At 42.8% G+C, this 14375-nt stretch overlaps 1 protein-coding gene across 1 annotated transcript in view; it reads right to left on the bottom strand.

Annotated features, from left to right (window-relative positions):
* Nucleotides 1–14375, bottom strand: part of eIF6 (eukaryotic translation initiation factor 6) — a 34007-nt gene that overhangs the window by 5636 nt on the left and 13996 nt on the right. Inside the window, exons 5-6 of the mRNA XM_037427684.2 lie at nucleotides 5316–5381; nucleotides 671–852 (exon numbers count right to left, since the gene is read on the bottom strand). Of these exons, the coding sequence (XP_037283581.1) occupies nucleotides 671–852; nucleotides 5316–5381 (248 nt within the window). The remainder of the gene's footprint in view (nucleotides 1–670; nucleotides 853–5315; nucleotides 5382–14375) is intronic.

Raw genomic sequence — 14375 nt, 5'->3', positions numbered from 1 at the left:
CAGCATTTTCGTCTCTATTGAAAATGCAGCTGGCGCAGCCAGGGTTCGATCCCGCGACCTGCGGGTCAGCAGCGGACACTATACCACCGCAGCGAGAAAGGTCCGCTTTCATCACACATCTATTTTATAAGACGAAGCACGTTTTAACTGATAAAATGCGCCCGCATCAACTATGCCCACTTTGTGGCTGTTTTGAGGCATGAGATTATATGAAGTATGATAATGCCAACAGCTGCGTAAGAAAAAAAAATTGTAGACGGCCACTAAGAGTGCATCATTTATGCAACTATGTGTTATCAGTCGAAACGAGCTTTGTCTTATGAAATAGATATGATGAAAGCTCCCTGAGCGAGCGCAGATCTTCGACATACCTAATAATGTTGTGACCCATGCAGAGCAGGCCTGCATGTTTGTAAGGCCACGCATGCTCCTGTGCACGCGACGTAACATCCCACAATGGCCACAAGGTGTCGCGCCGCAGAGCAAGGCCAGCTGCTCATGTACTATACACAGGGCCGCGGCTGTACACTTCAACTCATTGAAATTCCCCTGTTATGACTAGCAATCCAACCCGCACCCACGGAGTTGGACTTGCAACTCTTTGGCAATTTGCAAAGCAGGCTCTACGGCCAACCGGCAATGATATTGCCCTTTCATGCTTCTAAATTACCTCTCAATCAAAGACGCCTTCATAGTGGTTGTGATGGCCGCAGGAGTAGCTTCATTCAGCCGGAAGACGCTCTCCACTACTGAGAGCTCTGTGCTTGTAGTATCCATGCCACAAAAAGCACACCAGTCATTCACCACCATCCCTGCACCAACTACGTCGCTACCTCGATTCACTGTGCCCGCCTGCACAGACACAAAGCAGGCTGTCAAGAGCCCTGACAATGCAATACCACAATACAGCACATTACAAAATATTTCAACATTAAGAAATGCCACAACGTTCATTTCTTTTCTCACTTAGCATCGTAAACTGAAGCAACTGGCAATTCTTTGTTTGTTTGTTTTTTCTATCACAAGCAAATTTATCATACATCTTCTAGTGTAAGCATTGTTTTTATTAAATGTTTCAAAGCCACAGCAAAACCAAAACCTGCCACTTTTTTTTTCTCTTCCTGTGAATGTCAGCTAAATAAAACATGCATGCACATCCATGCAGATACATACCAGACTTGTACATGATACCGTATTTACTCACGCCTGCACGCGCACTATCCACGCGTGCCGGGAGAGCTGCCGCATGCAAGCAGAGGGCAAAATAGTGTATCAGCGACGCTCTTTAATTGCTGATATGCTTGGTGATCTTCAAATTAAGTGGGTTTTTGAATTAACAAAACATACAAAAAGTGGGGTGAAAGAAACTTTCAATTATATAAAGTAATCAAAGGTAGTTATTTGCTTTGCTGGTTAGTTTGCGGCTCCAAGGGTTATTTTTTCCTGCAATACCTTATCCAAATTTTGCCACAAACACAGGAGAACAACAGGCCTTGCTGCTGCCAGTGCAAGAGAAAATGGTCTCATGGTCAGAGAAAAGAGCAGGTGCTTCATTACAACATAGTAGTGACATACAGGTAGCATGTCACCTGTTCCTCACAGCGTCGGCACATTGTGATTCAATCATTTGCCCTTTTTTTTGGTAAAATAAAGAATTTATTCGCCAGTGTGAAGAAATTCGCTATGTGTTTTGGCTGGAAAACATGATCATTGAAGTTTTTGAACAGAGTTTTTGAAGTAGGTGTTGCAGGCCAGAACTTCACCAGCAATGCAACTGTGAAAATTGCCGGAGCAACCGTCGGTTGGAGGCAAGTATAAATCGGAAATCCCGTCAGGCTGCCTTTATTATGACAAACCGATGTTGCGAGAAGCATATGCCATGCTGCGCCCATGTCACCACTGTGTCGCAGTGGAGTACCTCTTCCTTTCTGCTGGCACACATTCCACTGAATTGTGAAATAACGAAGTTTAATTTAATCAGGTTTTACTGTTTTCCTGCTTATTTACTAGAAATATCGAGTACAAGATACTCTGAAATATCTGTCACAACGAAAATGCCCTTCTCTCAGAATATATTTTTCAAGACGCTCATAAAGGTATTGAAGGTAAAGCAATGAGTATTTATGATACGTACGTCTGACACGCAGAAAGGGCAAGACGGTAATGTGCATTGCTTCGATACCCTACGTAACTCAGATATAGACTCTACAACTGGTGAAAACCTAAAAATTACAAATAGGCTCCTCTTACAGCTATCAAGAAGTTAAGAATATACAGTGACAACAGCCAATTATACTTGTTCCTCTGCATGATATAAAACCCCTTTGCACGATTAGAACATTCCAATTTACCCTACAAATATATATCAGTGTTCCCGTTTTTGTAAATTTTACATGCAATCCTGACACCGATGCTTTAACAAAGAGATTTTAGCTAAAGACAACAAATTTACAATAAGCCTAACGTATACCGTATTTACTCGCGTAATGAACCCACCACCTGCCTTGGTCCTTGGAAAAAAAAAAGCTATATTTTATTGCATCTGTTCATTTTATTTCGGTGTGATAGCCAATGTTGTTAACAATCAAAAACGTTAAATCACACCATTTTATCACAAAATAATGATGCAATAAAAGTTAAAACATAGTTGAACAACCATATTAAACAGATGCGAGCAGCGCGAGTGTGTACGGCATCAATTAAAAGTCGCGTTTCTTACAGCAAAGCACTATCTGTTGAACGCAGAAGAAAGCTCTTAGCTTATAGCGCCATGCAAGCACAGTGGCGTGAAAATAAAGCAAAAAACAATGCACAATCACGCTCTGCCATAACTGTGCTAACAATGGAACGTGCATTCGCTGCCATCTGACATTGCCAAACTCCCCCCCCCCCTCTTTTTTGTTGGCATTGTTATAGTGAACTTTGTTGGACACCTGCTGCGCAGGGCTTGATCAGCTAGTACCAGGTGTGAGACTGAGTTTGGTGGAGCAGCAAACTTTCAATGTCGGAGCAGACGAACCTCACTTTGGAGCAGTCCGCAGCATTTAATATGTCGTCCTGGTAGCTTGAAAAAGCAGATTTTTAGCAACATGGGGACACAAGTGCATATTTCAATTTACCTATAATACACATTACACTGAAACAGACTTTTAAAAAGTTTTTGAACAGATTATAACCAGGTATGAACTGCACTACCTTTTTACGTACCACGCACCCTATGCAGCCCTTGTGACAAACGTGAGATATTTTAAAGAGATTTTGAAAACTAGGTTCGCCGGCACCATTTAAAAAAAAAACGCATGACACTCGTAAAGAATTTTAAAAATTGCGATTGCACAAGAATCATCGCTGCGTAACAGTGGGAGTGGCATGCTATCGTCAAGTGTACTGCAAGCTTTTAACCAACAACAAAAATGCGATGCACTGCCGTTCGCGGCCACCTTGTGGGAGACCACTTTCAAGAGTGCGGCACAGGGGTCAAGAAACCTTGCCACACCGACTATCTCGTAAAGCATGTGCATATGGCGCTAAGTGATCAGCGGATGTTACTAGGTGATAACGCCTCTCGATGCGTGCAACGACGTGTCAGTACTGCCCACGTTAGCCTGCTCTATTTTCTTTAATACCTATTGCCATCAACTTGCGATTTTCCTCCCATACCACCCCGCTGTCCACTCCACGCAAACGAACCATCGAACGAATAGAGGCCAGATTCATTGAAAACAAAAAAAAGTATGCCAGTCACACTGCGGAACGCCCACCAACCAAAACACCAGTCTAACGTAAAGGTAAGCCTAAAGCTCGCGTAGCCCAGAGCCGGCACGCAGTGATGCCTCTTGGAATGCTCGTTGCGAGTTTCGATTACAAAACGGAGCAGTATCGCAAATTACCGTTTATGAAAACTGTGCCACTTGATCGGCGAGGCCTCATTAGTAACGAACAAAGCGTCGAGGTGTCCGTTTAAACTGGTTTGAACACCACGTGTTTGCAAATTATGCAAGTTCCATACCGTGCACTATGGACGAGTATTTAGTGCTGCTACTATGTGGGTCTCTCGCTGCCTGCAGACACCAATGTGCGGAACACGCGCGCATAGGCGACCGCACGCAGCAGTGTCCACATGAAAACTGCAATGACTGGAGGAACGTGTTATGCACAACAAAGAACCTGAGAGTCGAAAAATCCCACTCTTCATGCCACTCAGTTTGGGTGGCTAACTTGGCGGTTTTCGTGAAGTGATATTGGCGGCAGAACATTTTTCGGGGGTCACACATATTTGCAACAGTCCGCAGGACCGTGAAAGCCTGCGTCACCAGAAAGGTGTCAAGTAAAGAACACACTAGGGAGCGTCTTGTTTTCTTCGTATTCCTGGCGCTGTACGGAAAATCATGTAGTCAACTAAGCCTTTTTTCCCCACGCAAGCTGAGGTTGCATCAAAATTCTTGCTTGTTTCAGAGCAGTTCGGCGCAGTTGGAATTTTTATGCATTTGGAGCAGCTTGGCGCAAGAAAACAAGCGTATAAAAAATGTGCAATATGTGCAGTTGTCTCACCCCTGCAGTACGCTAGCTATACAGTCCGTTTTAAACTTAATGTTGGTCGAGCATGCGCCTGAGCATGGGAACTGAGCAGCTGGAAGACATTTCAGTGTCGATCCGTGCGTGTTCGTTGCAAAAAAAAAACAAGAGCTTCGGGCCACAAAAAATGTTTGTCACACATTTCACAGCCATTTCACAGCCCCAGCCAAGAACAGTTTCTTCTTGTTGAGAGCAAAGTCCTCGAATAGGTATAAAGGCACCGCATTCCTGCCACTGATTTGAAAATAAGAAGCCATTGGACAGCAAGTTCCTTAATATTGTAATGTGATATTTTGGCTGTTATAATTCACATGACCTTTTCTCTCTCATAATGAGCCCTCAGCCCAATTGGCGTCAACTTCTCCGAGAAAGAAAAAAAAAAAAAGAGGCGAGATCAATACGAGAGTTCATATGGTAATACTAGGGGAGAGCAGACTCCCGTTGGTAGGGCTTTTAGGTGAACGGCAGGTTCACTTTAGTGGAGTCTTTAGGTTGTCTGCGAGTGTATAGTTCTAGCAGTGTTACCAAACAGTTTTTTTTTAAATGCTTAATTAAAGGACGACAAAAACAAGTCCAAGACACTTTCGCTTTGGTAATTAAAAAAAAGTCCTGTTTATTCCCGTGTACAGTGCATACTTGCTCAAACTACATGAACTTCCATTTGCATGCCAGCACTAGAGATGTAGATGTAACACTGGTGGCAACACAAATACACTGAATGTGACAGAATTGCTACTTACAACAAGAGGGACCTGCAGAAGGGAAGAAAGCTCTCCTTGGTCTTCAATGGATGTCCGTGGATGCACCTTCATGGAAGATGAAGTTTTCATATTTGTAGTTTGAAATCAAATTTTTTATGCTACTTTGAAATGTCGTTTATATGCTCTTGACAAATATCCTGCTTCTTAAATGTGTTAATTAAAAAATCCAAACATTTATGAGAAGCTCTGTGGGATTCACGTAGCTAAAACAGCCACTGCTTGCTATTTGTTATACCTTCTGTAAAGTAATACTCCGACATGAAATGACCAAGAAAGGCACATTTTTTTAGAAGTAAATGTGTTCTTCAATGAGATATCTGTCTAGTTGGGCGGAGAATTCTTGATGCAGAATCAGAACCATCCGTAGTCTAAGATAGCACTCTACCAACATGGCGACTTCAAAATTCAGGAGAATCATAAAGCGAGAGCGAGGGGTGATGCAGGGAAAAAAAAATTTGATAGTTATTTTTTTAAGGCTGCAACAACCTCATATAGGGCTTTGAATTATTACCAGTAAACTTTTAAGACTATAGAAATCATATTAGTACTTGTAATAATACGGTGCATGTGGTACAGGCCTACGTCGAGCCATGATGATCATTTGGTAGAACGCTTCTATGAAGACGTAGATTCAGCCATTATTAAAGTAAAGACAGGATACTATTCTGATGAGGGACTTTCATGCCAAAGTACGCAAGAAACAGGCCGGAAACCATACAGTGGGAGTATAGCGTCGGCGTTATTAATAGAGTTCGCAGAACATAATAACTTGCGCGATCTTGAATATCTGCTTCAAAAAACAGGCTAATCGTAAGTGGACGTGGCGAAGCCCTAACGGCGAAACTAAAAATGAAATAGACTTTGTTCTGTATGCACACCCAAGCATCGTACAGGATGTAGAAGTAGTTGGCAAGATTTGATGCAGTGACCATAGAATGGTAAGAGCTCTTATTCACCTAGATTTTAAAAAATCGGACAAAAACCGATAGGCAAGAAGCCAATTAATGAACTGGCGGTAAGAGGGAAAGTACAGGAATTCAGAGTCTTGCTTCAGAATAGATTCAATGCACTAAACCAGATAAGCGACGTTTACACAATGAACGATAATCTTACTAGTATCAAAGACAAGATAGAGCTAGTGGAGCTTTCGAAGCTGATAAATAGGCGTGAGGTAGGCGACATCAGGTGGTATAACATAGAAAGAATTGAGCAGGCTGTAAAAAGTGGCAGAAGCCCAAACGCTGCGAAGGCAGACTCGTGCATAGGCAAAATTTGAATGTATGCATTGAGGAACAAGGAAGGCATTGTCATAACCAATATGGAGGGCATAGTCAAGGTGGCGGAGGAGTTCTATATACAGAGCTGTACAGAAGCTAAAACAACCAGGATGATATAGTGAGAAGGTGTAATAGTTCAGAGGAATTCGACATCTCACCAGTAACGACAGGGGAAGTAACAAAAACCCTAGAAGGAATGCAAAGAGTTAAAGCTGTAGGTGAGGATAAGGTAATAACGGATCTCCTGAAAGATGGCGGAGAAATTGCGTTAGAAAAATTGACCACCTTTTAAACGAAGTGTCTCTTGATGGGAAGGGTACCAAAATCTTAGAAGAACGCCAATATCATCTTCATCCATAAATATGAGATGTCAACCACTTGAAAAATTACAGGCCAATCAGCTTACTGTCAGTTCTCAACAAACTATTTACAAAAATAATAGCTAATGGAATTAAAGGGGTCATGAAACGAAAATAGAACTTCCCAGTAACAATTTTCCCTGATTTAATGAGAATCAGACATACCAATTCCTAAATATTTTGGCATAATATCCATTCTGTAATTAATCATGCCTGTTTGAAATTGCAGTTTTTTTTAGGATCGCTAGCGACCATGCGTGACCAACCATCGGCTGCTATAGAAACTAAAATGTGACGTCAGTGAAACGTCACATTAAGTTACAAACACAGCGTTAGATTTATTTTGCTCCGAAGTAATAATTTACAGAAACCTAGAAGAAAAAAATAACAGCAGTTTTTGCACTTTGAGTTGTATGCTGTGCAATTACAATGAGTGATCTGCCGAGTGAGCATCCAACTTGCTAAATGCAGCCGTGCGACAACCAACAATCGCACTGGTGGGGGCACCCGTAGAGAGTTTTTTCATCGCCGCTCTGACAGCCTCGATCGCCCTGGTATTTGTGAATATCGTCATTGGGAGCGGCATGGAAAACATTGGATAAACTGTTTCTTATGAAAAATAACTCGTGATTGAATAAAGTGATGCTTGAGGTGTGCTATTTCTGCAAGGCAACATCAGTTTCCGAACCACCAACGAGATATCGAGCCGTGATGGAAGGCCATTTAGCAGATAAACAGTGGCACCAGCCGTCTCGTCGAACCGGCCGGCTTCGTTCCCACCTTACGTTCCCACATCGAGGCCGTCAACAAAACTAGTTGCACGGGTAAAGCATCATATAAGTGTACAAGTTTTTATTGTGTTGGCAAAAAAAAAGTGCTCGCCAATGAGCTCTTGTTTGAAAGAGAGCGGCGCTACCGAGAACGCTGGCCTTGCTAGGTCTACGCTCGGAGTCGAGAATGAATGTGGGCTGTGGTGATGTTTGTCACTCGCGAAGGCCTAGCTTTGTAGGCAATGTTATTAGACAACGAACCATGACTGTGTGATGTTTATTTTGTACTTGATAATGAGGATACAATGTCTTCCGAGTGTGTAAGCTCAGGTGCTGTCAGTGGGCGGAGCCTGAGTGCTAATGGCTTGTTCGCCCCATGTGTCGCGAGCCGCGTACGCCGCGTGCGGTGTCGCACGCCGGATCGGATTCTGAATCCCACCATGTGTCCAACGCTTAGTCCTCACCTCACTACGTCAACCGTGTGTGTCAAAGACAGTGCCGGCCGAGCAACTTATCCAAGTGCATACAACGTTCGCTCTCACAAGCTGCCGAGCGAGCCACAGGGCAGAGCAGTGTTTCGAGCTATCAACTGCGATGGCCCCAGATGGTATGGGCACACAGAGTGGAGGCTCATGGTCAGGACTTCCGCAAGCGAAGGTTCTGCCACGCAGTCTCGATACAACTGCTTCAAGGGCGCAGGCTTCTTCGCCGTTGTCGCTGCCGCCGCTGCCTTGCTTTGACGATGGCCAATCTCGAACTCGCATGGGTGCATCGGCATACGGCTCTAAGCCCAAAAGCCGAATCTGCTAAAGCAGACGCTGTAGTTCGGGAAGGTCGAATGGTGGTGACAGCGCCAAACAGTATGATGCTACGAACCACAGTCAACTAAAGCTCAAAAACATCGCTGCGTTGCTATGTTTTGTCAAACACATAGAGACTTCATTGGCTGTCTTAAATTGACGTTAGCTGTACAATTGACGGGAACATGAGCTGGGAAACTGAAGTTGCGCTTTTTTATGTGTTCATTGATCACAGACGACCAAATGAGTCAATGTATAGTATTGACTGGACTGGCTGGATTCTGAAGACTGGTGTAGTTAAAAATGTTTGGAGAAAGTTTCGCGACCCCTTTAAGACGACATTAGAGTTCAATGAACCATAGGACCAAGCAGAATTTCGTAGAGGCTACTTTACAATAGACCATATTCATACTATCAATCAGGTAATAGAGAAATGCACGGAATACAACCAGCCCCTATACATAGCTTTCATAAATTACGAGTAAGCGTTTGACTCAGTCGAGACATCAGTAGTAATGCAGACACTCCAGAATCAGGGCATCGAAGAACCCTACATAAACATACTGGAAGAAATCTAGTGGATCTATAGCCACCACAGTTCTCCATAAAGAAAGTGACAGAATCCCAATAAAAAATGGTGTAAGGCAGGGAGAGACGATCTCTCCAGTCCTATTCACCGCGTGTTTACAGAAGGTTTTCAGGACCCTAGATTGGGAAGAGTTAGGGAAAAGAATTAATGAAAAGTACCTCAGTAACCTGCGATTCGCTGATGACATTACCTTGATGAGTAACTTAGTGGACCAATTACAACTTATGATTACAGAACTGAACACAGAAAGCAGAAAAGTAGGTCTGAAACTGAATATTGCACAAAACTAAAGTAATGTGCAACAGTCTCGGCAGAAAACAGCACTTTGAGATAGGTGGAGAGACGCTGGAAGTTGCAAAAAAAATATCTCTACTTAGGACAGGTAGTAACCGCAGAGCCGAACCATGAGAGTGAAATTACTAGAAGAATAAGGATGGGCCCACAGAGCAGAAACATGGAGGCTTACAAAGAGGATTCAGCTTAAATTGAGGACGATGCAGTGAGCGATGGAAAGAAAAATGATAGGTGTAACCTTAAGAGACAAGAAGAGAGCAGAGTGGATCAGGGAACAAACCGGGGTTAAGGATATTATAGTTTAAATCAAGAAGAAATGAACATGGGCTGGGCACGTAGCACGTAAGCAGGATAACCGCTGGTCATTAAAGGGGCCCTGAAACACTTTTTCAAGTAACCATGGAATGAAAAGCTTATTGCTTCACAAATTCAATGCCGCAAAAATTTTAAGAATCCGTCCAGTACGAGCGGAGTTACAAAGATTTGTCACACGCTGTAATCGCATTCTCTCTTCTCTTATCCAGACGAAAGCGCTGGAAGCTAAGCAAAGAGGGGTGGGAGGGGCAAACAAAAAACGTCACGCGCGCCTTGTGACCTTGAGCACTTCTTTCTTTTTTTTTCTGAATACATGGCTTTTTCAGTGCGATCGCACACATGGACAAGTGACAGCCTCTTGCGTTGATCTCTGTAACGACTAAGTGCGCCATGTTCAAATCGGCTATCGGCTGATAGATGGCTTTTTACAAGCAATTTTTCAGCGTCTTCTGTGATCTGTCGAGAAAAGAGAAACCAATTTCTAGCCGACTGATAATTTATTGTGAATTCCAGGCCGCATGCTGCACTATAATAATTGGCTTGCGCGTTGTCGGGAGCCTCTACTACCGATTGGCAGCAGTTTCTGCCCATGCTCAAAATGTGTTGCAGGGCACCTTCAAGGGTAACCTTACTGGATTCCCAGAGAAGGCAAACACTTCAAGGGGAGACAGAAAGTTAGGTGGGCCAATGAGATTAAATAGTTTGCAGGTATAACGTGGGAACAGAAAGCACAACACTGGGTTGATTGGCAGATCACGGGAGAGGCCTTTGCCTTGCAGTGGGCGTAGTCAGGATGATGATAATGATGTACATATGTGTAATTAAGAAACAGAATGTGTTGTGTCTAATGACAGCTAGTAGCCTTTTCCAAAACTTCAAATGCTTTCCTGCAAGCTACCAGTACACTGGGGCAAAATCAACCTAAAAAGCGTTCCCACAATAAAGCAAGGCCAGAAAATTTTAGCACTGCTGTTCTTTGTTATAATCATCTTTCGCAGTAGGGTTACGACTGTTCTTCAAGACTTATGGGTATGCCCATACAACCAAGTGATTGTTCAGAATTTGGGAGTCTTCAAGGCAAATCGAGAGTTGACAGGCAGGAGATTCTCTTAACATTTCAGAACCTGTTTTTCCTTTCCTCAGGGACTGACAATATCGGCTGAGGAAGCAGCATCGTTATGAGGTGGTGTACCACTATCCCTTACCATATTTAAGGGGAGATGCTACTCAAAGACACTTTTTTTTTATATTTATCCTAGAGCAATGAAACTTGAGCTGTTTATGAAACTTTTTATGCTAATTTCAAATATATAATTAGTTTTCTTACAAGTTGCTTACTTTTAGCTCTGCGAAACGACAAATTGAAAACCCTAACCCTTTTGCCCCTCCTCTTTTCATCCCTAAACTTCCGTAATTTTTTACCATTCATAGTTCATAATGTTTCAAATAAAGTGTAGAATACAAATAACTAATTAGGAAGCATATACAAAATATGTAATAGGCATTAAAAATAATAGACGTAAAAAGTCCATATTTCACCTACCCTAGTAAAGGTTTACATAATGTTTTTTACTATAAAATCAAATATCGCAATTTAAACTAGATAATTGTATTTATTATACTTTGGAAAAAATTTGGGCAAAATTTTATGCAGATCCAAGCACTAGAAGTGCCTGAAAAAGAAGGGGCACTTTGAAAAAAAAAAAAAAAAAAGAGGCATAATTTGTGTTTTGAGAAAAAAAAGTGTTTTAAAGTTAAAATTGTGTTTTTATTTATGAAAGATGTCTATAAATACGATGAATTTTGCACATCAAAAAGAATCCTTCTTGTAGTGGCCACTGCCACTAAAATATGCCAGCACCACGAGTTTGTCTTTCTCGACTTTTTCGAGCAGACTCCTTACAGACATTTCGCTCACAGACAGGGCCATGAAATGCTTGTCAAACTTCTACCGCTCAATTCGGCAGAGCTTTGTGCCTACTGCAAGCTAGGAAAAAGTTCGACAGGACTGCGAAATCTAAACCAAGTCCAGTGTCGAGGGACACAATAGTGCCGATGCCATTTTGCGGCCAGGTCTGTGCCACATACCGTGATACATAATAGCAATGTCGTCCCCGCTAAGCTTCCTCACTGTGAGCTCCTTTGACCTCGCAAGATTGGCACCGACATCATGTATTGCCACATCACAAACTTTCTGGCTGATGTGTGTGAATGACTTTTGATGCATTGGCTTTTGTAAGCCAACGACTGCCGCAAATCGGACCAGCTGCTCGTAGCCTATTCATACAGAGCGCGGTGCCATAATGGCTTTCACGCACGAGCAATGGTTTTTTTCATTCATAACAGAGATAAATACACGAGAAAAGCATTGTTCAGCTGCGCTGCTCGACAAGACATGGACCCCACATTGGCCGCCGCGTGCATGGACCCCACATTGGTCACTGCGCGCCTGTATGTGCTACAGGCGCTCAGCGGCCAATGGCGATCCCTGATCCCTACCACGTAATAAGCCAGTCGTGGCACCCGAAAAACGCGCAAAATCATGCTTCTTTTTATTATTTCTTGCACCGCATTAGCAAGAGAAACTGTCGTTATTTGAAGAGTGAGGCTCGACTCTTTGCCTCATGTGATCGACAATGGCAAGCAGCGGCGCATTATTGGTGGAGAGGTACTCGAAGACTACACACTTTGGACATTTTAACAGGCATCTTGTGCTCTCTAGACGCAATTTTAGTATTTCCAGTTAAGTCTAGACATGTTTGTTTTGTTTTGTTTTTCATAACAGTAGAGGTACTAATCTTATCAAAACAGGCGAAAATAAAAAAAATCGGTAATTTTGAAGAAAACTCTTGTTTTTAGACCCGCATCTCCCCTTAAGTTCAGTTACCTAGTTTTGCACTATTGATCGGGTTTCAGCTCTTGTGTATTTCAATCTTCAGGTCTAAAACTGTCACAATTATTTTTATAACGATGCAGCAGTTGCAACTGTACAAGTTCATGGACCTTCTAAATCCTTTGGTAAACAGCAAAAGCACTACAAATAAGTGAAAATAAAAAATTTTTAACCCACAAGAAAGATTCAGATTAACATGCAATAATCTGGAAATGTAAGCATTTACAAAGGAATCATAGCCATACAGAGTAGCCGAGTGGCATTAAGGAACACCAAAGAGAAAACACATGCTGTGTTGGCACATTTTTTTTCTGCGATGCTAAAAATGTTCCCTTGAATTTCAAGTAGGGGCTTTTAAAGAAAGTATTAATGACAAAGAGCACTGAATAATACGACCTAGTTTCCAAAACAAGTGAGCACGACATCAAGAATTTTAAGAGAATCTGCGGAGCTTGCCTCATGTTTCCTGAGTACGATTCTTTAGTGAGCCCGTGTGTGGCAGACGGTTTTGTAGTGATGTGATGCCGCGAAGCTGCTCTGTGCCGCTGAGTAGCTCGAACGCAAAAAAAAAAAAAGACGCTGCTTTAAAGTACAACGTATTCCCCTGCGATCTAGTGTCGAGAAGTATATCATAATGAGTATTATACGTAACAGAGCACTTATCTTCATCACACACGAGCCCTGAATCAGACGCGCGCTGCCGCCTTCAGATGACAGCATCAAATCACCGTGCCAAGCATTCTCTTCACAGGCGCGCGCAACAAAACAAGAAAACAAGCACCAAAAAGCACGAAATCGGGAAAGATCCCAACTAAAAGTGTCGAAAGGTAGGACTGGTGGTGAACTCGGCTAAGAAGTTGTGATGTTTGAGTGGTGTGAGCGAGTAGTGTAGTGCAGTCAGTTGATGTAGAACAATCGAGTTATGACGTTGCTGGAATACTTTGGTGAAGAGTGTCGCCGGGACGACAACCAGCACTGGTGTTCGTTTCAGTGTTTCCTTGAAGAGAAATATTCAAGACAAATTCGAATAATTGTAGAGTACACGCACTAATTGTACAGTACACAATATTCGGGGCCGTCAAGTGTTCTTGCGCAGTTTATAATGCACGAGATTGCATTTGCAGCACAGTACGCTCTAGAAGGAAAAGGAAGGAAAGAAAAGGAGGAAAAGGGGTATCGAGGTTGCACTTTTAGAGGAGTAACTAACTTGCCACACCCATTGCACCATTTTGGGAGTAACTGCAAAAGAGTAACTACGCTCTAACGGTTACTCCTCAAAGGAGCAACAGTTAGCACAAGAAAAATCGGGTTTTGGTTGGCTTAACCAGCCTTTTGAAGTGTGCGCTGGCACTTAATTAGATGTACAATCGATGTGAAAGCATCAAATTCAGAGATAAATTTTGGAAAATTTGCAGCAAACGCACGGGATTCGAACTCACGACCACTCAGTCGGCATGTGCGTACACTAACACTACACCACACCAAGCTACGGCACCGTCTTAAATGAAACAGGCTTGTGTAGGCATCGATGGCTCGTTTGCACATGGCGCGAACATTCCTGCAGTTACTCCAAAAAACGGGCGCTTTGCTCCATAAGGAGGAAAGTGCCTCTGCTTGCCGTCTCATGTGCAATCTTTTGCGCGCATTCAGTCTTTAGGAGGAGCGAAAATTCTTTTTCGGGGGTAACTGCGCAGTTCCCCCAGAAAACTTTTTGGAGTGTAGGTCTGTTACCCTTGTTTTAA

Source organism: Rhipicephalus microplus, chromosome X, assembly GCF_043290135.1.
Source record: "Rhipicephalus microplus isolate Deutch F79 chromosome X, USDA_Rmic, whole genome shotgun sequence".
NCBI lineage: Eukaryota > Metazoa > Arthropoda > Arachnida > Ixodida > Ixodidae > Rhipicephalus > Rhipicephalus microplus.
Note: the sequence above shows the minus strand (reverse complement) of the source record. Positions and strands in the feature narration are given on the sequence as shown.